Below are 26,070 nucleotides of genomic sequence, written 5' to 3' on the forward strand. Positions count from 1 at the left end.
TTTTTTTTTTTTTTTACTAATGCCCTAATATTTGTCCTAAATTTGGGCATTTAGGTTATTTAAAGCAGAGATTCTTAGATAGAAATTAGTGAACATGTGAAACAAAATATTTTCACTTAGGAATGTGTGTCACCATCTCATACTCACACATCCACATCCATATTCCTATATGGATAAGTTAACATTATAAATGATAAGTTTAATATACTTCTTCAAATTTTTTTAATTTCTAAAATATACTGAAAATCAAAGCCAAAAGAATGCTTTCACCACCATCAGGTCTTGCGTGAAATGATGAAGTACCTTACTCCTCCATCTTCCTATATATGCTCCTTATCAAGTGTGTCCTTTTCAACTAGACAGGGGGAAACTCACTTCTTTTAAAAGTTAACATACAACATATAAAAGAAAAATTAATGAGCACAGTACCTTGTAATAACATCCCCAGAAAGTTTTAAGTTGGATTTTTTGTGTGCGTTTAAATAACATGTTTTATTATCTCTGTTAACGATGTACAGCTTTTTAAAAACCAAAATGAAGACTGTACTTGTTGTTTTTAATCAGAGTGAAGACAATGAGGGTACTGTAAAAGAATTGTTGCAAAGAGGAGACAACTTACAACAAAGAATCACAGATGAGAGAAAGCGAGAGGAAATAAAGATAAAACAGCAGCTGTTACAGACAAAACATAATGCTCTCAAGGTATTAGAGCTAAAATTATAATATACCTTGCCTGTGGTTTCTTTTCCTATGTAGGGTAAAATATATTGTGCATAAATAAAATCTGCTTAAGAATCTTAGTCACCAGAAATACATTTTTTTCTGTTCAATATGTGGGCTTTATTTAACGTTTTTGAGTGGTGTCTTTGTTTTTGAAAGATGTGTTGCTTAAAATTTTTGAATTTCTTAGACAATTTTTTCTGAATAGTAATCAAAAGATTATAATTCATTGTTTTTAATATTTATACATTTAATTTCTAATATAGTTTCTTATAAGTTATTTTTACATTTTTTCTTGAAAACTTGCTTAACTGCTAAAATTGCCAATGTACATTTTTTAGACTTTCTTCTTTCTGTATTTTGTTGATTTTATTTAGAGGAGATCCAATTTTTTGGTAATCTAATATTTGTTTAATAAGGCCTGGGATTTGACTTGATTTTTTTCAATTAATTTCATTTTGCCTTTAAAAGAGTCGCTCTTTGCAACTAACTGAGCATCTACAACAGTCTACTTTCATTTAGATAGAAATCCTCAAAAATAATTTTAATATCCTTGAAGAGGAACTGGTACTCTCATTAACCAGTAATAGTGTATTGCTTCAAGTACCGATGTGATTCATCTGGATTTGTGAAGGAAGGCCAGATAGAGTATTGATTTTTCTATAGTAATATCTAAGAAGTTCTTGAACTAAGAATGGACATGTGAAGAGTTTTGTGGAGTAACCTATTTTTATGTGCTTTGCAATATTCACTATTTGCATGCATGGCTGATTTTCTGATATTGTTAATGGCTGAGCTTTTCATTGTAAATCAGTCTCTTAGAGCTGTGTAGCTATGTAGGTGGATCCACCTAGTAGGTGAATGGAGTCTGTTTTCTATATGCAAATAAGAGTATAAAGCCTTTTCCCATATAGCCAGACAACCAAATAAACACTGCTGAGAATGTAATTACACAATATTGTGCCTGCAAAGAATCCACATGGAAAGTCTAATTGGCCAGCAGGGGTTCCGAAGGTAACTGCTGATAAATACAGTTAATATAAAAGGTCTGTTCCTCGAGGGAATGCAAGAGCAAGCCATAATGTGCTCAGAAAATCAGAAAGCTGTGTAATTCACACGCTTCCAGCTGTGACCAAGCTTTCGGAAGCATCTATACTAGTCATGTGATGATATGTGTCCTACTGAACAGCAAGCAGTGTTTAATGGTTATCTGGCATACCTGTAAAGAAATTTATATAGTGGCTTTAAATATCTTTACCCAGTACACATAACCTTGTACTTAAGAAATGAAGAGTTTCAGATTTGATGACCACAAGCCCTTTCTCTTGGCAAAGATGTGAGTTGTGTGATGCATAAGGCACTGCTCAACTCTCACTCATGGCTCTATCTTAGTACCTTTGAAAAAAGCAGCATACTATCTGGTTCATCCCAGGCATTTATTACTTCCACAGGAGGTTTATAAATTCAATTAAAAATGTGATCGCAGTAAATTTTACATTCCCAATTCTCCACAAAATGAAGAATGAAATCATTATTGCAAATATGTGCTAAAAGAGATTAATGAAAATCTACTCCACTTGCCAAACCAATCTACACCACCAAATTGAGTAACTATGTTAACCTGCCCAGTGGCTCCATCTCTAGTCCAAAGAAGGTCAAAAGTTTCTAATGCAGGGAATATTTCAAGAAGTCTTTGATATTCATTATTTTTCTTTTGTTCCAGTTAAATCTGTACATGAAACTCTAATTGGTACTGTTCTGAGAAAATGAAAACTGTATTCTGAGCTCTTATGTTTCCTTGTGTTAGCATAAAATGGCATTTCAACAAATTCTGTTGATCAGAGAAGACATTGGATATGCTTGTAAGGAGCAAGGTGATTAATACGCCCCCCTCCATTTGCTGATTTATTAAATCAGTCACCCTTATTTATCTCATCAGGTTGATTGGAAACCATATACTTCTCTTTCAAAAATAGTGCATTATTTTGCATTTGGAACATGATTTGATATAGTAAGAAAAAGCTGGCCATGCAAGTCTTGAGAGAAAAACCATTTTTAGAACATTTAAATTGTCATTTTCGTGTACACGCACAGAAATACAATTTTCACACTTCTACATATATAGCTTGAAACAATTTATATAAATAAGATGACTTTATATTTCTAATCATAAGTTATTAATGTTCCATGAAACTTTTTTACATGGATTTCTAAAACCATGAATGTAGTTATTTGGCTATATAAACCTAATATTTTTTTTTTATGAACTCAGGGCTTAAGATATAAATTTTAGAACTTTTTTACCTCCTTTAAAAGTCAAATACAAACTCATTAAGTTCGTACAAGTATCTAGTGAGCTCAACTATATTCATATATTAAGCTATTTCAAATAGGCTACATGATAATTAGTTGATTCATTAAGTCAATTAAATATAACAGGATTTCCGAGCAAGTTTGAACATGCCAAGAGAAAATAAATACTTTAAGTGGGTTTTTCAGTTTTCTTAGCTTTACGTACATGGGTCCTGCCACATAAATACATAATTTGATCATCTATTTGTATGTTTAGCACTTAAATATAAACTTAACCAAAGTTTTACAAGATGAAGGACTCAAATTATTTTTAAATAACTACAACCAAAAGTGTGCTATACATATATATTGATATTTTAATAATATCTGCACCATGAACAGGATTTGAGGTCTCAAAGAAGAAAAAAGGCTCTAGAAATTTCTCATCAGTGGTATCAATACAAGAGGCAGGCTGATGATCTCCTGAAATGCTTGGATGACATTGAAAAAAAATTAGCCAGCCTACCTGAACCCAGAGATGAAAGAAAATTAAAGGTAATGTTGTTTTAGAATGTCAATGCTAGATTTTTTTGCTACCATTTAATTTATTTAACTTAACCTATGTGGATCATATTTAAAATATTGATGTGGTTGTTTCCTCTATAAGCGTTCTCTATGATGTATTTTCTTGTGTTTTGTTTTAGTAAATGTATTGTGTCTTTCAATTGACATAATGTTGAATGAATAAACTGTTCTATTTTTAGACAATGTAAAATGAATTAAGAAATGTCATCTGTTTTCTGGCAAAACTGTAATTGACTCTGTGTATCTTTGTTCCAGATGAACAAATGACTTATCGGTATATGGACGGCTTCTCTCTCATGTTAGCACATTCATTTCATCAGAGCATCTTCACACATCAGTGTCAAATCTCTATAGATTTATTTGCATATTGTCTGAAGATTTTTTTTTGTTTTTATTTTATACTTTTTATTTTGCTTCATTGTCTGTTGAGTTCCTCGAGGCTTTTTAAAAAATAAATAAATAACTTATTTACCCTCTAAATTATATTCTATATGGATGGTCCCTAATAAATAATAAGTAATCACTCCAATTTGGGTCAACCCCCAAAACACCAGAGGAATTGAGAAAAAAGAAAAATGTTAGATCAATTTAAATATTTTCTTAATTAGAATATCTAAAACTGAGCATTCAGAGGATAACTGAAATAATATTTGGATTCTTGGGTGAAGATGACAGTGATGGCTCCTATATTGTAAATTTTGAAAAAATTAAAATAAAATGACAACAGCCTATGAAATTTCTGAGAGAAGTATGTGCTGCTTGCTGGTTGGTTGATGTGGTTAGCTAACTGCCCTGGGCCCTGTATTGGTTTTGCTCAATAGGAAATTGATCGTGAATTGCAGAAGAAGAAAGAGGAGCTGAATGCAGTGCGTAGGCAAGCTGAGGGCTTGTCTGAGGATGGGGCCGCAATGGCAGTGGAGCCAACTCAGATCCAGCTCAGCAATCGCTGGCGGGAAATTGAGAGCAAATTTGCTCAGTTTCGAAGACTCAACTTTGCACAAATTGTGAGTTGTTACTGGCAAACCCACGTATGTGTTTGCAACTACTACTCTAATAACAGAGGCCTACTAACAAAAAGAAAACAAAATCTGGGTGCAATTTCAAACTTCTAATATGCATTCTGAAAGTGAGTAGTTTCCCTTCACTTTGGGCTTCTGTAACACTAGCGGTTCATTTTTCAGATTAAAACTATAATAAATTAACAGGTCATAGAAAGCAGCCCCTTTGCCAAAAATGAAAAGCACATCTTAATTTTTTGCCACATCATTTCTTCATAACATTGGCAATGTGAATTTGTCAATTTATCATACATTTACTTTATTTCAATGTCTAAACCAAAAATATGTATCACTTTCCTGAGATCATCTCATGCTACTTTTACTTTTTTAATGTATATTGGTAAATAACAAATCTTTTGTGAATCATCTTATATCAACTAGCATAAGCCCTTATATCATTGATTTAAAGAACAATAATTTAGCCGTCATACCTGGCTTAGCTACTAAATGGGTGTAAAAGCTTTATTAGAAAAACTGGATGCCTAGTAAGATGGTTGATAATTGATAGATTGAAAAAAATACCAATTACTGTGACTACCGAAATATCGCACACCTGAAGAAAAAGGAACGGCTACTCTTCTTTAACAACTGGCTGAAAATTTTGTGATTATCTCTTTAAAAAAGCGATTAATGATCATAAGCGTGTTCTTCTTAGCCCTTTATCTGTAATAGGGTATAAATTATAGGAATTTTCTAAGGGATACACATTTTGTTTCTATTCTGAGAAATTGTAAAGTGAAGAGGAATGGTCACCACTCTGTAATTATGCAAAGATAGTGCTCCTCACAGAATCAGCATGTCAGAGTCTGGAAGGTAAGGCTTTATAATTATGTTAGGTTGAATCACGTGAAACCAACAGGTAGCCAACCATTTTTGACCTATGTAAATGACAGTTTCATTTGTTTCAATCCTTAGATGAGACATTTTGGGGAATTTCTTGTGTGATATCGTTGATCCCATTTAACACGAAATATATTTAAAAATATTTCTAGGACAGTTAACATAACTATTTTATAAGCATATAATTTTGTTAATACTCTTATTAACTAAGGGAAAATATATTATTGTGACTTCTTTTTACATGTTATAAAATTCCATGAATATACTGTTTTCTATGAAATTCAACACCCTAAAATTTAATAGCAACTGAATATTCTGAGAAATTAGAATATAAGATATATTTAAACTATATTACATTTGAAGTTTGATTCTAGCTGATTGCATGTTTCAGCCTATTCTACATTTTAGATGTTATGAACATAATATATCATAAATCACTCAACCTTACACTAACAGAAAGCCTGTGTCTGTAGATACAAAATGAATTGAAAGTTTAAGGCAACCATAAAGAAAATTCAAGTAAAATATTTTTGCTTTGATTTCATAGGTCATTCAGGGAGAAGTCCTTTTCTTTGAATTATCTAACTAGAAACTAATTTTTCCATTCTAATTTCCCCCAAATCTCAACACATTCTATATGCAGGATTATAATTCTTTACAGCCTGGTCAAGGTAGGTTATTAACACTTTAGAGTTAAATAGACACCGGATCAAAAATCTTCATAAAACACTCACTTAAAATACCATTATGTAACTACACATAATGGGATCTCAACAATATTTGTAAAACATAATAAATTAATGATTGGTGAAATGAAGATATATAAACTAGTATAAAAAATTTTAAATAATTTATAGTAAAACACTAATTTTTTACTTTTAATATTTTTCCCACAAACCATTTCTTCTTTTTTCTATATCTGAAAGATTCAAAATTCTGAAGGTGCCTGGGTGGGGAAAATATTTTTATCTTAACTCTTGATTTTCCGTGATAACAGAAGCAATAACCATATGCATGAAGAATAATTAATTTAATGTTACAATTATATTTGACTTTGGATTTTAATTAGCCCTAAAAATGATAGATGATTAATTGATAGCTATGATAGATAGATCCAAGATTATATCCCGCCAATTACTAACATATATTTAAAAAACAGATTTCACATGTCCACTGGTCAGAGTCGTCTTTCCTAATTATTTTGCAGTGAGGCCATTTGAAATACCTACAAGCAAACACGTTAACCAAAAGTTACATTTGAAATAATCCTACAATGGCCATGATGTAGCACAGGTAGTCGTAGCTTCAAAATTGTTTACCTTCCTCTGCATTTCCCTTCTCTATTTCTCTCATCTTTCTTTCTCTCAAATATCCCTTTCTGTTCTCTTTAGATATAAACTTTAGACTTTATTTGGACTTCTTGATTTTCAGTTAGTCTTTCACATCTTAGCGGTGGCAATTCAAGATTGTAGGCAGTACTGTAAAGTGTTTAACATCTGAGGGCTGAGTTTAAAAAGTGGACTTAATTTTTCTTATTTCAGAGGTAAAGACTCAGAAATGGGCTAAGTAGTAAAAATTAGTATACTTTGGGGGTTACGTTCATGTCAGAGCTATATATGGCAATAGTAAATCTCAGAAAAAGTCTGGCACTTAATCTGAGGGAGCCATGAGACACCCTGGGCCAGAAAGGAGAGCAGAGCCAAGCAGAGTAGAGAGTATCTGAAAATGATGGTTCTCAGAACAAACCCAGAGACCATAAAGAAAGGAAAACAGACTGGGAGAAAACAGGTAAAATTTTTTCCCGTTATTCAGAATGTTGACTCCTCTGTCCTAATTAGAAATACAAGACATTTCTAATACAGTTCCAGTTGGCTTTAGAGACCTGGCTGCTCACTGAAGACCAAGTAAACTGAACACAAGGGATTTTTCTTCAGAAGGCTTTCTAGCAGCAGTATGGTCTAGTAAAGAGACCACGTCCTGGGATGAACAGCGCTGAGTATGAACCCCAGTGACCATCTGCTGGCTGTATGATCATGGGGAAATCGTTTTCAGCTTGATTTCCCTCATGACTGCAATGAGGATACGGTTGTTTTTTTGGTAATGAAATATAGTAATATTTGTAAAACACCTGCTGCATTATAGAGGCTCAGTGAATCAATTTTTTTCTTCCTTGTTCTATGTATAAGTTAATATTGGAAAAGAGACACATTAGTTAAAAAATATATATATCTTTATAAGCCAATAAGAGAATTAGGCTCAGTATGTACCATAGGCTTAGCATGTTATTAACAACACATAGATATATTTTGTTCAGTGTAAATTACAAGTTAGATTTCATAATCCTTGGACAGATAATTTTGTCTAGAGTCAAAAATATTTGCAGGGAATTTCTTGTAAAGCTGGTGATTCTACCACTGAAGGGATAATTTTCCATAAACTTGTCAATAGAGCTCTATCTAAATTCTTATCTTCTACAGGAAAGTAAAGAAATAGATAAGAAATTTAAAGGTTTTGAAAATTCCTTAATAGAAAATTATACACAATTTTTATTAAGCTTAATTCTAGCATTTGACAGTTAACCCCTGAGAGCTCAAGTAAATGTAACCACAAAATTGCACAATTAAGGTCCCACCACAACCCAGGGTTTGTCTGGAACTCCTAAGCAAAATAAACTCAGACTCAAATTACAATAGATATGAAAAAGATTCTTTTCATGAGTGATATTAACATAGGACAAAAATAAAAGGAGAATGTACCCTTGAAGAATTTCAAGATAAAAAGACAGTTAGAAAAGAACATTGTTTTTTTAATGTTCAAAAAAAATTTTAAAGGATCAAAAGGAATTCTTATAATAAAAACAGGCCATTTTAAATAGTGAATAGGATGATTTGAAAAATAAAAGTCTAGAACTTAATAACTCAAACAACTTTTTAAATAGTGGGTTCATTATAGAAAAAATAATTGAAAGATGCTGAGGAAAATTTTGATTTGCTAAAAAAAAAAAACGAGAAAATATAGAGAATAGAATAAATAGTTCAAACATATATCAAATTGATTGAAAGTAGAGTGCCTGAGGAAGAGACAATATTTTACATAAGTGACTAACATTTAACAAAATTGAATAAATTTCAATTTATATGAGTCCTCAAATTGAATAAAACTCAATCAATCTGGAATAAATAAAAACTAGTTTACACCTAGATAGATCTAAATGAAACTCAGTGATCAGGAAGGTATCATAAAAGCTACTGAGTACTAGCAAAGACAGAATACTTACAGGATGATGAAATTGATGGCAGACTTTTCATAAGCAATAGACTTTAGAAGGGACTGGAGTAATCCCTTCAATGTGCCAGGCAAATTTTCAAATATCCCATAAGCTGTCATTTGAGAATTAAGACAAAATATTTTCAGACATACAATTATTTTCAGATAAACAAAAACAAAGAAAATTAATTACATACAGATTTTTGCTGCAAGAATTACTAAATAATATACTAGCGTAGAAAGGAAAATGAAGCCAGAAAGGAGCAAGCTATGTAAAGCTATGTAACTTTTTTCTATTTATAAAGAAGAAAAAAAAATTTAAAAATCTTGTAATTGACTACTGAAATTGTGGCAAGTGCTGCAAAGGAAAGCATAGAGTGCTGTGAGAATGTAGAAGAGATTTGATCCCACATAAAGGAAAGGCTTTTCTCTAGAAGGTAGCAAGAAATACAAGGTTTGTACCTAATGAGTTCAGTGTGAATTAGTGCTGATTATCACATTTCTGGGAAGGAAAATATGTAATAAACCTTTGGAATAGGCATACAAATATGATCTGTCCCAGGAAAGGGAACCAAAAAATATAAACATCTTAGTGGAAGAGGAAATGAAATGTCCCTTCTCTAATTACAACAACTCCACTTGCCCTGGATATGCCATAGTTTCAATTACCAAGTAAATAATGCTGATATTCAACATTTACTTCTTATTCAGCTTCTTATTTTGGATGCCTAACAGGTATCTCAAACATAACATAGCCAAGTCAAGAATAATGGATTTCCTCCCCTTCCTAATATTGGTTCCTACCAATCTCTCTGAGTGTTAGTAAATTGCCCTTTCACTTATGTCAAAAAGAGGAATCACTCATGATTTTTCTTTTGTATTATCCATGTCATTCATTTCAAATCCTGTGACTCTGCCTGAAAAATACATCTTTAAGTGGACCACTCCTCAGTATCTGCATTGTAGCAACCTTGGTATATAGCACAATCATCTCTCACCTGAGTTACTTCAATAGACTCTAATTCTGGCTTTCAATTTTTTCTCACCTACACTATATTCTCCCCAGTGAGAGCCCTAGAGCTCCTAAAGCATAACTGAAATTCTATCAAGTCCCTGCTGCTCCATACCCTTTTCATGAAATCTTCTGAGCTTCTACGTGACTTGGTCCCTGCCTATCACCCCTACTACTCCAACTTCATCTCCCTTTTTTGCCTGTTGCCCATCAAAGAGGCATAAAAGGTTCTCCTCTGTACTTAAATACACCACCATCATTTTCATCTCAGGACTTTTGCACGTATTGTTTCTTCAAGGAATAGTTTCCACCTAGATTTTTACATAGGTGTTGTAACATAACTTAGTCATCTTGTCATTTAAGAACAATAAACATTTAGTAGAACTTTGATGTATAATCTGCACAGTTAATACTTAATAGGGTTTTTTTTTTCTGTTCTAAAAATAATTTTATACTCCTTGTAATTACACATGCCGATTGGGAGTTTAAGATGATTGTTCAGAACATCAGGTTTTATTAGTTACTTTTGGAAGTGTGTATATTGAGAAAAGACAAAGTTCTTGAAACTTAACATCGAGGTAGTAAAGGGTGTTACAATAATGTACTGCAAAAGATAACTTTTACTACATCAGAGTAAATTATAAAAGGTATTTTAACAAAAGTAAAAGTACATATTTCAAAATATGCAAGTTCTTGAATAGTTGATAGAAAATGTATTTTGTTGGTAGATTCACTTTAAATGCCACAAGAAACATATTACGTAAATTAGTCCTTAAGTGAATTATTCTGTAAAATGAAAATATTTTTATAGAGTGAACATCCTGCCACTCACTTTTAAAAATTGTTTGAATTTGAATAGAATTTTACATCTACAAAGAGCTTTCACATACATTTAGTTTGATCCCACTAATAAACCCCTCAAGGAAGTATTATTTTCATGGACATTTTATAGTAAGAAAAATTAATTTAAATTCATGAGATTTGTCCAATAGCACATGTAAGAAATGGATGACATCAAACTTGAACTCAGTGCTTCCCAAAATACTGTATGTAGTATCGAGTGTGCAATTAAGTTTGAGAAACAATGAATTAAGTCTCTTTACTCTAGAACTTCTCGGGGCTTTTGATATGCAAGTGTGATTATGAATATCTATGAGGGGAATAGATCCTATAAACTTTCACTTTTGAATAGTTGCTGTACAAAGGGGAAAACTTCATTTTCATGATAGGATTCCTATTTCAGTGGTTGTGAAGAACTATTATTCTTCAGAAGAAAATAATTGGGAAAAACATCACTGTACCATTATACTTTTTGTTATTTTGGATTTTGTTAAATGAATCAGAGTTGTACAAGAAAAGTAATATCAGAGCTGACTGCCATCACCTGTGTAAAATAATGTCTGAACTTAGATTTGATAGCCAGTTATTCATTCTTGGTGTGTATTATCTCTTATCATATAAGGGTAACCAATTAATTTTGAGACTAAAATGAGGGAGAAACATATTCTTTGCATACTTGCCACACAGAATTTTTTTTCTCTTCCTTGAAATAACAACAAAGATTGTCAGCTGCCAATGCAAGATCCTTGGAGAATTTGGGCACATAAACAATTTTCTTATTTAGAGACAGAATGTTTTTTAGTAAACAGAGTTGTGAATATAAAGGAGTAATAATGGTTGCTAAGGGAAATGAACCAAGGAGATAGCTGCTTATAGAATTTTCCTCCTCCCAGCTTTAATTTTGTAATTAACATGTCACAAGAGTTAAGAAAAAAATTAGACAAGTTAATATTTTATGTTTTTCTAGGTTGTTTGTGATCATAATATTTTATTGCCATTTCTATAGCAATTTTTCTAGTCTCTAGTTTTGTAATAGAATTAATTTAATGGTTGCTTAGTAAATATGGTATGTTCAGCTAGAATAAATTTATAGGAAGTTGATGGACTGATTTATTCCCTCACCCTTCATTTCAAATGAATAGAAATTCTGAATAAATTGTAATTTTTTAAAAACAAGTTTTAAACACATAATTGAGCTCAAAATATATCATGGAACCTTTCTTCCCCCTAGGTGCCATAAATGAGCACATCAGTGCAGACACTGAACCTGCACTGAAGGTCTAATGGTTAGGAGAAACTTTTAAAGACTTTTTTAGTAGAAAATATGTGACCTTACAGAACATGTAGTGTAGAGATGTAAATTAAACTCCTCAAACAAAACCTTCAAGTTCTTCCCTTGGCATGTAGGAGGCAAATAGGTAAATCCTACTCACAAGCTCAATTCATCTGCCAAGGATTCTAGCTGGAGAAAAAATATCTTAAATGAAAATTAAAACTAAGTGTGTGGGATCTGAATTTCTACACTAACCATAAGGCTCAAGATTCCTGAACTGAGATAAACATGAAATTGGACTCATATTGGTGAAATCCTAAGAGCCTTCCCACAGGAAAATGCAATAAATTAATTTTTCGGGAGAGTCCCACAGACACAAAAACACTGAAGATTAGTTCACAACGAAATATTACAACCCACATGAAGAAATAATATATTGAGACTTAGAGTCATCTAATATAATGATCAAGAGAATTAGTGCCTCATGAACTTAAAATAAAAAATAAAAAAAAACTATTGGATATTCTAAAGTAAATATGTTTAAAATAATTACGGAGATAAAGGAATAAAATAAATATTAATTTATATAAACACTATGAAAATGCACAGGTATTTATGATGAAACAACATCAAATAAAACTTTTAGATACCCAAAGCTAGTCATTGAAATAAAAAAGTAAGTATATGTATTAACACCTAAATAAATAGAAAATTAGAAGATCATTCTGGTGAAATTATCAAAATATACCATATAAAAATATGGAAAACATGAAAGACTGAGAGAACAGAATAAGAAACTTTATGTCTAATATAATTTAAGAAGCAGAGGACGGAATACATAAGATAATATTTAATGATGGCTAAAATTTCCCAGAACTTAAAGAAGATATGAGCCTACAAATTGAATAAATGCTTTGGTATCTCAACCAGGATGAGTTAAAATAAATCTACAAAACATAGAGAACATATAAACAACTTAAAAAGGAAACAAGACATGTGTCAACAGGAATGGCTTATTTAATTGAAAGTTCTGATGATAAGTCAATAAAAAATCTCCAAAATTCTTTTTTATTACCAATGCACAATCAAGATTAGGCCACTATGTATAAAGTGGATCTCACCCATACTAGAAAACCTTTGATACTCTGTAATAACTTTTAAACTGAGTAAGAAATCCTTGGTTTATATCTTGCTTCTCTCCTTAAAGAGAACACTGACTAAATATTGAGCCTCAGGATAAAGTAAATAATTCCTTTCTTATAGCATTAAGAAAGATAATGAAACACCAAAAATTCCTGAAGAAGTTCTAGAATAATTTTTTATGGTCACTGATTTGAAGGACAAAATGCGCATGCTTTGGTGTCCAGAGTTCACACTGCTAGGTGTGCTGACAAACCAAAACCCAAAAATGTAAGCTTTTATGAATTGGTAGTGCCCTACATACCTAAAAAAAGCAAATACAAATGTATTCTAGATTAACACTGCTTAAATCTAGACTTTAAAGTTTTAAGAACATGAGTATAGCATTGAAATAAAGTTCTAAGAACACTGAAATAGCAATTCATGAGAAACATGGCAATGGGATCCAACCCCCCAAGACAGAAAATAATGAATCGGATACAATGTAAAATAAATATGTTTAATATTTTTTAAAGATTTGCATTAAAAGAATTAGGGACAAGAGAATTAAAATTAACAATCGAGAAGATTTGAAAGGAATCACATAGAACTTCCAGAAATTGAAAAATGTAATAACTGAAAATAATTCAGTAGACAAGTGAAGCATCAAATTAGATATAACAGAAATGAGAATTAGAAAATTGGAAGATAGATAAAATAAATTACCTAAAATGAATAGTGACCAGAATTTAGAAAATGTGAAAGAAAAGGCAAGAAAGATAGGGAATGAGATGGTCAAATACAAAGAATTCCAAATAGAAAGAGAAGAAATTTAAATGCAGCTGAAGTGACAGATTACCTAGAAAGTCATGATAAGTATAATGACAGCTGCTTTTAGAATAGTGATAAAAGCTAGAAGGTAGTAGAATAATGTCTTCAAAAATGATGACAGAAAAACCACCTATGAACCTAGAATGATACAGAAGCTCTCCTTTAGGAATAACATTGAAATAGAGATCTCTTAGGACAATCAAAAACAGAGAGTTTACTAGTAGGAGATTCTTACCAGAGTCCTCAGGGTTGTTTCTTGTTTTGTTTTAGAATTAGCCACTATTGGTGTTTATTCAGTTATCAGTCATTATATGTCTTTTCTATGTTAGTAAAAATAAGTTCTGCAAACATTTTTAATCAAAAGCCTTCGTAATACTCCATGACATGTATACACCTCAGGGATGATTTCTAAGCAGAAGGAGATGGAAGATTTAAGATCCAAAGAAGAATAATGAGCAAAGAAAATGCTTAAAAAATGGAAAAGCATGAAGAAATATTTGTTATATACATGAAATTATCTATTTCATGTATTCGAAAACAGAAAAACTGAAATACTGGACATCAATGGCAGAGTAGAGAAGAAGGTTGCTTGGAGTTCCTCACCTCACTTACCTCCTACCTTTCTGGATGTTCCTTCACAGCCTCTACTACTGATATCTCCTTCTCTCTTCTAATGTTGACATGCCTCAGTACTTAATCCTTGGACATTTTCCATTTTCTATCTATACTCCCTAACTTGCAGTTTTTATCCAGTCCTCTGACTTTAATAACCGGTATGCACTCAAGACCACTACATTTTCATAATAAAACCACTGTCCTCCCCTGATCTACAGTGGCGACACTGCCCTTTCGAAGTTACCGGTAAAAATCTACCCTTGCTTTCCTTTAACCTGTTGTCAACACAATAAGCAGAAACATCATTTGAAAATACAAATCAGGTGTATCAATCTGATCAAAAAGCCCCCATGGATGCCCATCTAGTTTTAAATGAAATCCAAAATCTTCATATGAATTTCAAAGGATATATAATTTGAGCCCTTACTACATCTCCGGCCTTATCTCAATACTTTAGCTCTTGTTCACTCTGTTCCACCTACGTCGACCCCTTTAATCTTCTTGAACATGGCTGGCATGCCCATTTTGCATTATGTGTTCCCTATGTCTAAAATTCTCTTCCCCAATCCCCATATCTCCATGGTCCCCACCATTTCTGCCTTCAGTTCTTTTCTGGAACGTGTTCTCAGTGAAACACGCACGCACGCATGCTCGCACGCACGCTCGCACGCACGCACGCACGCACGCACGCACGCTCGTTCGTATGTTCGTTCGTTCGTCCGTCCGTCCGTTCGTTCGTTCGTTCGTTGTCCCTTCCCCATTTATTTTTCTGCATAAGATGCACTACCAGGAAAGTTATAAATATTTCCACTCTTATTATCTCCTTCCCTATGATGAAAGATCCAAATATGCAGGAATTTTCATGTTTGTTTGTTTGCTGCTGTGTCCTCAAAACCGAAAACAGCAACTAGCAAGTAGTAGGTACGTAATATATATTTGTTGAAAAAAATGAATGGATTAATCAGTGATGAATAAAATCATTTAAAGTTACTTTTAATGTTCAGAAGAGCATGCAGAATTCATTGTGTATGGTAATTTTAGAGTAGCCACTAACCCAATTAATAATAGAGTATGAAATTTTTGTATTAGAGAAAGAAAAAATATATAAACTATTGAAAAAAATAATAATTCAAATCGGAAACTGAAGTTTAAGAACATTAATCGAATTGGCTAAAAATAGTAAATAACTATATTAACACAAGATTCCCTTTTTCTGTTTATGAAATAAGATGTCAATTGCTATTTAGTATTCTTTTAAGTTTAAATGAATTCATCATTTTACAAAGATTTATACAATATGTTTCCACAGAAATATTACCTCTAATGACTGGCTCTAAATAGCACAATAAATTAAAGATATAAATAGGTTAAACCAGATTGACTGGTTATGTTAAAATTCACAGATATTGTATTGTTAGGTTATGGCTATGACCAGGTACATATTTCTGTTTGTTGTTCATCTTCTGAATTAAAGATACAGTAAAGGACTGCAGTCACAATTCAATTTGGTGTCATATATAAGTAATCATAAAATAAGGTTACTTTTCTTATAGTAATATACTATATAAAATTTTTCTGTCAAGTGGAAATTTAGCACAATGCTCAGGAAATATTCATGGTAAATATATTAATGATATGTGTTTTATAAATATAGATATAAACACAAAACTGAGTGATGCATTATGATATGTGCAGTTTTATTAAGTAATTTTATTAGTAAAATTAGAATAAATATAACTCATTTTGGCATAAAGTAACTTGTTTTACTAAAATTAATGCTCTCTTCCTTGGAAAGATAATACTTGAAAAATAATTACATTTGATAGAAATACTTTGGAACAATTTATTACTTCTCATTGTAAATAAGGACATTAAAGTTTATCTTAGTCTAATGGAAATAATTATGAATATCAGATATTTTGTTGTGAAATAATGGTTTTTCTGAGGCCACTGACTAGATTTTTACAAAGAGTATCTCTAATCCTTATAGCAACCTAAACAGACTAAAATTTGTCAAGCAACTTGCCTGAGTTCCCATAAAATCAAGAGCAAGGATTTTAACATCAGAATACAGTTTTAATTATTAAATCAACAAATTTGTTGATGTTGTCTCTTCAGTGATGGTGGCGGCATTGTTTTATTATATTTGTATCTTCCTTTTTAAATTTGTTTTTAATGAAAACTTCCTAATAATAACAATAAGGGTGCAATGAAATTGAAATTCCATACACTTACTGGGAATCTATAAAGAAATGCAAGTTTTATTTTGGATACATTGAATTCGTACTTCTTTTATTCAATAAAAATTTATCTAGTGCTTTCTATGTGCCAGACAACACAAAACGTAAAATAACATTGGTGAGAATCCATAGCAATCACACAAAAGATGTGATGTAGGATAAATATAGCTCATACAATGAGGAGAAAAAAAGTACGAGAATTTATACACAGCAATTTGACCTCCGTTTGCACACAACAATAAAAAGTGTAATTTTCTTCAATCTAAATTTGCTTTCAAAATATGGAACACCAGCTGGAAGGGAGCTCAGATGGCTTCTACAGTGGGGTTGGAAATATCCTTCTGAGCATGCCCAGAACAACTGGTTAAAAATAATTAAATCACTGGCACCATCTGTGAATCATTCTGATTCTTCAATGATTACTTAAGACTCTCATTGTATGGAACATATTCTTAGAACAGATGAATAAAATTAATTCAAGTGTATAGCTTTCCTATCTTTGATTTCCACGAAATGAAAAAGGGTTACAATGTTTTCAAATTTGCTAAGTTATCTGATATTTCTTCTACCCTCCTTAATGAACCAATGGCTTTTGCAATCTTAAAATGTATTTGGTTTTACTTTTGATAGTATGAATTCATTTAATCATGGAGATTTTAACATGCAACTTAATTTTGTTTAAAAACTCCATAATTTATACTCTTTCATTTATTTAATCTTCTGAGTGTAGTACTATCTTGTAGAGAACTAAATGAAAGTTCAAGATGATTCCATTATCAAATTCAATACTATATGCTATACTGGAGCAATTTTTAAAAATTTAAATGGCTACTTTAACACATATACAACAAAGGAAAGCTATATTTTGTGGTGCCTATCCATGGATAAAAGGTTCATGGATGTAAAATGAAAACCAATACTCCATATCTGTACAAATTTAAGATGTTTAGATTAATTTATAATTTAGAGGTATTATTAGCTGTTTAGCTAGATAGCAAAGCATGGGTGTTTATTGCCAGGATAAATTAATTGGGAAAGTTTTCAGGATATCTGTGCAAATAATTTTCCATAATGCTTTGTAAAATCTTAATTAATGGAATGTCTGGGTGACAAAATGTAAATCAATCAATTATTTAATAAATACAGTAATCTATAATGTTATAACTCCTTTGTGATCTGTTATGTGTGCGTATATATAACTATATATACATATAAACTTATTTTTATATAATTATAAATATTTGCATATATAAGTTTACTTTGTAAAATATACACTTTGCCTTTGAAAAATGCCTGCTAAACTTGCTCATCTGGATGTCAGTTTTAATAGTCTACTATCTATCTTTCAGTAGTTCTGAAAGTTCTGTTTTGTATTTTCTGACTTTTTATTACAGGCATATAAAATAGCTGTAAATATATAAAAGGATATAGTATTTAGGGTAATCAAAATCATGTTATTCGTAATTAGATTATACAATTTTGTAAATAGTATTATTATTTTACCTCGAGGTTATTAGTGTCTCTTCAAATTAAGAGCATTTAAATAAAGATAGCCTCATTTGTCAGGAAAAGAAATAGGAAAACTTTTCAGCTCAACTGAAACAATTTAGAATGCATTAGAAGAATTAATCATTTCGAAATTGGAAAAAAAAAATCTGCCATTTTACTGATTCATTCATACCTTAGCTAAATATCTGCTTTGTCTCAAGCATTTTTCTCATTAGTTCTTTTTATTTTAATTAGATTTTTATAAATTGAACTCTTAAGATTCGTCAATATATATCTAACATTGAGTGCTCTTGTATAAGAGCACAATTTTACATGACTCTTCAGTCAATTAGGTTGTAGTAAAGGCCATCATGTTGTTTTAGATTATAATGTCGAATTCTTTCAAAATATATTCATTCTGCTTTCTTAAGCATTTCATCTTGGTCTATGTTTCCATAAGTTCAGAGTCAATGAATAATATATGCTTCCTTACAGCTTTGAAGTGAAAACAGTCTGTTATGGTAAAGCCAATTGGGAGAAGCCATGACTACTCATAAATAGGTTATATAAAGATTTTATTTACCACTGCAAACTTTATCTTTTTGCTTCTATTTAATGCTAGTTCAGGGCTCTGTGTAATTATTTTAAATATTATTTTAGCAGTACAATCAATACAAAAATATATTAGGAAAACATTAGTGTTCTCCATTTTTTCCCACTGCTAATTCCACTCCTGAAATAATAAATACTTACAATTTAGTATTACCTTTTTATACTATATTCTATGCTTCTTAACTATAAATATTATATAAATATAGAGGTACTTCCCTCTTTTTAAAGATTTTCCCTCATTCTGTATATGAATATTAAAGAAACAGTCCATCAGGGACATTTTTCCAAGAAGTGCATACATATCTGATGTATCCTTTTTAAAAGACTTAGGAGTCAAAATTTCCATCATTTTTCTGCATTTCTGGATTATTAGATCATGATAAGAAAAGATAACCTGTAAAATCTCTATTTTTATATTTTTAGGAAGTTTTCTTTGTGATTATGTAATCTTTTTATTAAATTTCTTGGGGGTAACATTGGTTAATTGATCTTTTTAAATGTCCCTATAATATAAAAGAAGAATGTGAATTTTCATTTTATACAAAATATGGATTAAATTTAACTTGTTGGTTTAAAAAAAATTCTGTCTTTGCTTTTTGTTTTTTGTTTTTTGTTTTTGTGTTTTTTTGTTTTGTTTTTGGCCTTACAACAAATTCTGGAAGAGGCATATGGAAGCTACCAATTACAGCTGTGATTTTTATTACATTCTCCTTTTATTTCTAGTAATTTTTGCCCTACGTCGATTGCAGCCAAATGTTTGGAGCATAACCATTAATGACTTTATTTTTTTGGTTAAAAAATGATGATTCTCTCTTTATCATTGCAATACTTCTCTTGGACTCATTTGGCCTGGAATTATACTTCATTTGATATTATTTTGATTCTAATTTTTTACATATTACTTTCCTGGTGTAGCATTACCTATCATTACATTATACACAATTATGACCTTGTTTTTTGATGTTTCTTTTCTCATAAGCAGATTAAAGATGGATTGTGTATTTTAATCCATTCTGACAATATTTCATCTTTGAATGGGGAAATTTTACCATTACTATTGTTATGGTAACTCCTTCCATCAAATTTTATTATTTTATTTCCTCCTGTCCCTTGTCCATCATTTTGCAATTCATTATTTTTTTTGCACACTCTACTACATCCCTCACCTTACTGTAAGTAATTTAGAAGTTACACTCTGCTTTTCCATTTACTAGTGCTTATTTTTTAATTTTTAACAATTTTAACTCTGTATTTCTGTGGTTTTACACCAAAATTAAATAAGAACATTGTTCTCTCTTCCAATGTGATTTACCCAGCAATTCTTCATTCTTTCCAAGATGAGATAAAATCCTTTAAAGACCAATGATTTATAATTTTAGTTTCAAATTTATAGTTTTCCCTTACAGTGTTAACTTACCTAGTTCAGTTAGTCATATTATCACTCAGATTACACTTAAATTATCATTGTTCCATTAAATTTAATGAAAACCTGACAGAGTATATTGTTCATCAGTTTCTTTTTACTCTTTATTTCCTTGTCTAGAAATCTTTATCATACTTTATCTTTCATTTAGTTGGAATACTTGAGAAATGCTCTCATAAAAAGTACATAGGATGCATACTTTTTTAATACTTGTATTTTCAAAGTGACCTTTTGTGCTCGTAGTGATGGATTCTTTGGATAATAATAGTATTCTTGAAACTTCTTTTTTAAATATCTAGGTCTTTATTATTTTTTTCATTTTATATTAATTTCAGGTATACAGTATAATGGTTAGACATTTATATAATTTATGAAGTGATCCCCTCAATTATGGCAATGCACATAGCCATTACAATACTATTGACTATATTCCCTATGCTGTACCATACATCCCAGTGACTGTTTTGTAACTACTAATTTGTACTTCTTCATCCCTTCAACTTTTTAACCCAGCCCTCAAGCCCCCTCCCCTCTGGCAATCACCACTTTGTTCTCTGTACCTGTAAGCGTGTTTTCATTTAGTTTGTTCATTTCTTTTGTTCATTAGATTCTGTATATAAGTGAAATCATACAATATTTATCTTTCTCTGATTTATTTCACTCAGAATAATACCCTCTAGGCACATCCATGTTGTTGCAAATGGTAGGACTTCATTTTCTATGGCTAAGTAATATTCCATTGTTTATCTGTACCATGACTTCTTTATCCAGTCGTCTACTGATGTGCACTTTAGTTCCTTCCATATCTTGACTATTGTGAATAACACTGTTGTGAACATAGGGGTCCACAGATGTTTACAAATTAGTGTTTTGGTTTTCTTTGGATAAATTCCCAGAAGTACAATTGCTGGGTCAAAAGGTAGTTATATTTTTAATTTTTTGAGGAACCTCCAGACTGTATTCTATAGGGGCTCTATTAATATGTAATCCCACCAACAGTGTATGAGAGTTCTCTTTTCTCCACATCCTGGCCAACACTTGTTGTTCTTTGATTTATTGATGATAGCCATTCTGACAGAGGTCAGGTGAAATCTCATTGTGGTTTTAATTTGCATTTCTCTGATGAATAGTGACCTCGAGCATCTTTTCATATGCCTATTGACCATCTGCATTTCCTCTTTGGAGAAATACCTATTCAGATCATCTGCCTATTTTTTAATTGGATTGTTTGTTTTGTTGTTGTTGAGCTGTATGGGTTCTTTATAAATTTTGGATATTAATCCCTTGTCAGATGTATCATAAGCAAATATTTTCTCCCATTCAGTAGAATTTGTTTTCGTTTTGTTGATGGTTTCCTTTGCTGTGCAAAAACTTTTCATTTTGATATAGTCCCATTTGTTTATTTATTTATTTATTTTTTATTTTAGTTCCCCTACCTGAGGAGATACATCAGAAAAAATTACTAATAACTATATGAGAGTTTACTGCCTATGATTTCTTCTAGAAATTTTATGGTTTTGGGTTTTATTTTTAAGTCTTTAATTCATTTGAGTTTATTCTTCTATATAATGTAAGAAAGTGGTCCAGTTTCATTTATTTGCATGTATCTGTTCAGTTTTCCCAGCACCATTTGTTGAAGAGACTGTGTTTATCCCATTGTATAGTCTATCTCCTTTGCCATAGATTGAAAGACCATATAAGCATGGATTTATTTCTGGGCTCTCTATTTTGTTCCATTGATCCACATGTCTGTTTTTACACAAGTAGCATGATGTTTTAATTACTATAGCCTTGTAGTATAGTTTGATATCAGATAGTATGATATCGACTACTTTGTTCTTCTTTCTCAAGATTGCCACGGCTATTCAGGTTCTTTTATAGTTCCATATAAATTTTTCGGTTACTTGTTCTGGTGCTCTGAAAAATGCCATTGGTATTTTAATAGGGATTGCACTGAATCTATAAATTGCTTTGGGTAGTATGATCATTTTAATGATGTTGATTCTTGCTACCCATGAGCACAGTATATGCTTCCATTTATTTGTATCTTCTTCAATTTCATTTTTCAATAACTTATTTTTCAAGAACGGGTCTTTTACCTCCTTGGTTAACTTGATTTCTAGGTATTTTGTTGTTTTTGATGCCATTCTAAATGGGATTGCTTTTTAATTTCCCTTTCTGATAGTTCATCATCGGTGTATAGAAATGCAACCAACTTCTGAATGTTAATTTTATATCCTGCTATGTTACTGAATTCATTGATCAGTTCTAACAGTTTTTTGGTGGACTCTTTATGGTTCTCTATATATAGTATCATGTCATCTGTAAACAATGACAAATTTACTTCTTGCTTTCTAATTAGGATGCTTTTATTTTTTTTCTTGTCTGATTACTATAGTTAGTACTACCAATACTATGTTGTATAGAAATTGTAGAAGTGGGCATCTTTGTCTTGTCCCTGATCTTAAGGAAAACATTTGTAGCTTTTCCCCATTGAGTGTGATGTTGGCCGTAGGTTTGTCATATATGGCCTTATGTTGAGGTCTGTTCCCTCTGTTCCCACTTTGCTAAGTTTTAATCATAAATTAATGCTGAATTTTGTAGAATGCTTTTTCTGCATGTATTGATATGATCATATAATTTGTATCTTTCAATTTGTTAATGTGGTATATCACTTTAATTGATTTGCTGATATTAAACCAAAGGAATAAATCCAACTTGATCATGGTGTTTGATCTTTATAATGTATTGCTGCATTCAACTGGCTAATATTTTGTCGAGGATTTTTTAATCAGTGTCCATGTTCAATGTTCATCAAGAATATAGGCCTAGTTTTTTTTGTTTTTTGGGTTTTTTTTTTTTTTTTTTGGTAATATCTTTGTCTGGTTTTGGAATCGGGAATGTCGGCCTCATAAAAAAGGGGAATCTTCTCTATACTTGAATTTTTTGGAATAATGTGAGAAAAATAGGTGTTAATTCTTCTTTGAATGTTAGGTACAATTCATCTATGAAACCATCACATCCAGGACTTTTGTTTTTTGGAAGTTTTTAAATTACTGATTCGATTACTGATTGTCCAATTCGTTGGCACGTAATTGCTTGTGGTGTTTTCTTATAATCTTTTGTATTTCTGTAGAGTCTGTACTTCTCCTCTTTCATTTCTGATTTTATATACTTGGGTTTTCTCTCTCTTTTCGTTGATGAGTTTGGTTAAAGATTTACTAAATTTTTTATCCTTTCAAAAAATCAGCTCTTGGTTTCATTGATCTTTTGAATTATTTTTCTAGACTCTATTTCATTTTTTTCTGCTCTGATCTTTATTATTTCCTTTACTCACTTTAAGAAGTGTTTGCTGTTTTTTTTCTAGTTCTTTTAAGTGTAAGGTTAAATTGTTTATTTGAAATTATTCGTGTTTCTTGAGGTAAGTCCGCATTGCTATGAATTTCCCTCTTAGGACTGCTTTTGCTGTGCTCATAGATTTTGAGTTGTGTTTTCATTTTCATTTGTCTCTAGGTATCTTTTGATTTCTTCCTTGATGTCATTGTTAACCCATTCATTGTTTAGTAGCATGCTATTTTGCCTCCATGTGTTTGTATCTTTTTCAGTTTTTTTTTTCTTGTAGTTGATTTCCGTTTTTATACCTTTGTGGTCAGAGAAGACATCTGATATGATTTCAATCTTCTTAAATTTATTAAGACTTTATTTATAGCCTGACATGTGATCTATCCTAGAAAATGTTCCATGTACACTCGAGAAGAATGAATATTCTGGTGCTTTGTGATGAAATGCTCAAAATATCAATTAAATCCATCTGGTCTAGTATGTCATTTGAGGCTGCTGTTTCCTTGTTGATTTTCTTTCTGGAAAATCTGCCCATTGGTATCAATGGTATATTAAAGTTGTCTACTATGAATGTATAATTGTTGATCTCTCCCTTTATGTTGGTCAATAATTGCTTTATATATGTAGGTGCTCCTATGTTGGGTGTGCATATGTTTACTAGAGTTATGTATTCTCGTTGTATTGATCCCTTTATCATTATGTAATGCTCGTCTTTTCTCTTACTATAGCTTTTGTCTTAAAGTCTATTTTGTCTGATGTAAGGATTGCTACCCTAGCTTCTTTTTCATTCTGTTTGCATAAAATGTTTTTTTCCATCCCTTTACTTTCAGTTTATATGTGTCATTTGATCTGAAGTGGGTCTCTTGTAAGCAGCATATGAATCCATTCAGCTACCCCATGGAGCATTTAATCTATTTCTATTTAAAGTGATTATTGATAGATACACAGTTATTGCCATTTTATTCATATTTATGTGGTTATTTTCCCCTTTCTTTTAGCAGAAGTCCTCTTAACATTTCTTGTAATACTGGCTTGTTGGTGATGAATTTCTTTAGCTTTTTCCTGTTTGGGAAACTCTTTACCTCACTTTGTATTTTAATTGATAGCCTTGCTAAGTACAGTAGTCTTGGCTGTAGATTTTTGGTTTTTTATCACTTCAAATATTTCATGCCAATCCCTTCTGCTCTGCAAATTTTCTATTGAAAAATCAGCCGACATTCTTATGGGAGCTCCCTTGGAAGTAGCTGCCTTTCTCTTGCTGCTTTTAAGATCCTTTCTTTGTCTTTAACCCTTGTCATTTTAATTATGATGTGTCTTGGTGTGGGCCTCTTTGGGTTCATCTTTCTGGAAAATCTGCCCATTGGTATCAATGGGATATTAAAGTCATCTACTATGAATGTATAAGAGTTTGGAACTCTTTGCATTTCCTGGACTTATATTTCTATTTTCTTTGCCAGGTTAGGGAAGTTTTCTGTCATCATTTCTTCAAATCAGTTCTCATTCCCTCGCTCTCTCTCTTTTCCTTCTGGTACCCCTAGGATGCCAATGTTGGTGTGTTTGATATTGTCCCAGAGGTCTGTTGAGCTTGTCTCATTTTTATTTTATTTTATTTTTCGCTGTTCTAATCAGATCTTTTCTGCCACCTTGTCTTCCAACTCTGCTTCATGTAATCTACTGTTGATTCCTTCTAATGTATTCTTTATATTTCAGTTATTGTATTCTTAATTTCTGACTGGTTCCTTTTTTATGATTTCTATGTCCATTTTTATGCTTACTATCTCTATGTTGAAGTCCTCACTGAAATCATCTATTCTCTCCCTAAGTCGATTAAACATCCTTATAACCAGAGTTTGGAACTCTGTCTCCGATAGGTTGCTTCCCTCCATTTCATGTTTTTTTCTGGAATTCTCTCCTTTGTTTCATTTATGTCGAGTTTCTTTTCTCATTTTAGTTGCCTCTCTGTTTGTTTCTATGTATTAGGAAGATTTGTTATATTTCTCAGCCTTGGCCAGGTGGCCTTACATAGTAGGTGTCCTATGTGGCCTAGTAGTGCAGTCCTACTGATCACCTGATCACCCTGTTCCAGGGGCTCTGGGTATGTTCCTCATGTGGGTCGTGTGTGTTCTCCTGTTGTAGCTAAGCCTTGATTGCTGTTAGCACATCAGTGGATGGCATTGACTCTTGAGCTGACTGGCTGTGGGGACTGGTCACACCTACAGGGTATGAACTGCCATGTGGGGCATGACCCTAGGGAGCGGAATTTGCCCCAACAGGCTGATGTACCTGTTGAGGCCACTTTTTGGGTGTGCCGCTAATGGGACTATTCAGGTGGTGTTCTGGGTGTGTTGGTTCTGGGGCTCCTTGGTGGGGGCTTCCATGTAGGTTAAGTTCAGCCACTGCCTTTGATTGTTCGGGGCTACCTGGTAGGCGTTACAAAGAAATCCATAAATGGTCACTGTCTGTGCTGGATCTGGAGGCAAGTGGGAGAGACCACACTACAAGCTGAGGTCCAG

At 31.9% G+C, this 26,070-nt stretch overlaps 1 protein-coding gene across 1 annotated transcript in view; it reads left to right on the forward strand.

The window, feature by feature from the left end:
* The window catches only part of DMD (dystrophin), a 1,897,222-nt gene that overhangs the window by 762,035 nt on the left and 1,109,117 nt on the right, over positions 1–26,070 (forward strand). The window contains 3 exon segments of the mRNA XM_039846417.1: positions 565–702; positions 3,415–3,567; positions 4,419–4,601. Coding sequence (XP_039702351.1) covers positions 565–702; positions 3,415–3,567; positions 4,419–4,601 — 474 coding nt within the window.

This window comes from Pteropus medius, unplaced genomic scaffold, assembly GCF_902729225.1.
Source record: "Pteropus medius unplaced genomic scaffold, Ma_sr-lr_union100, whole genome shotgun sequence".
Taxonomy (NCBI): Eukaryota; Metazoa; Chordata; class Mammalia; order Chiroptera; family Pteropodidae; genus Pteropus; species Pteropus medius.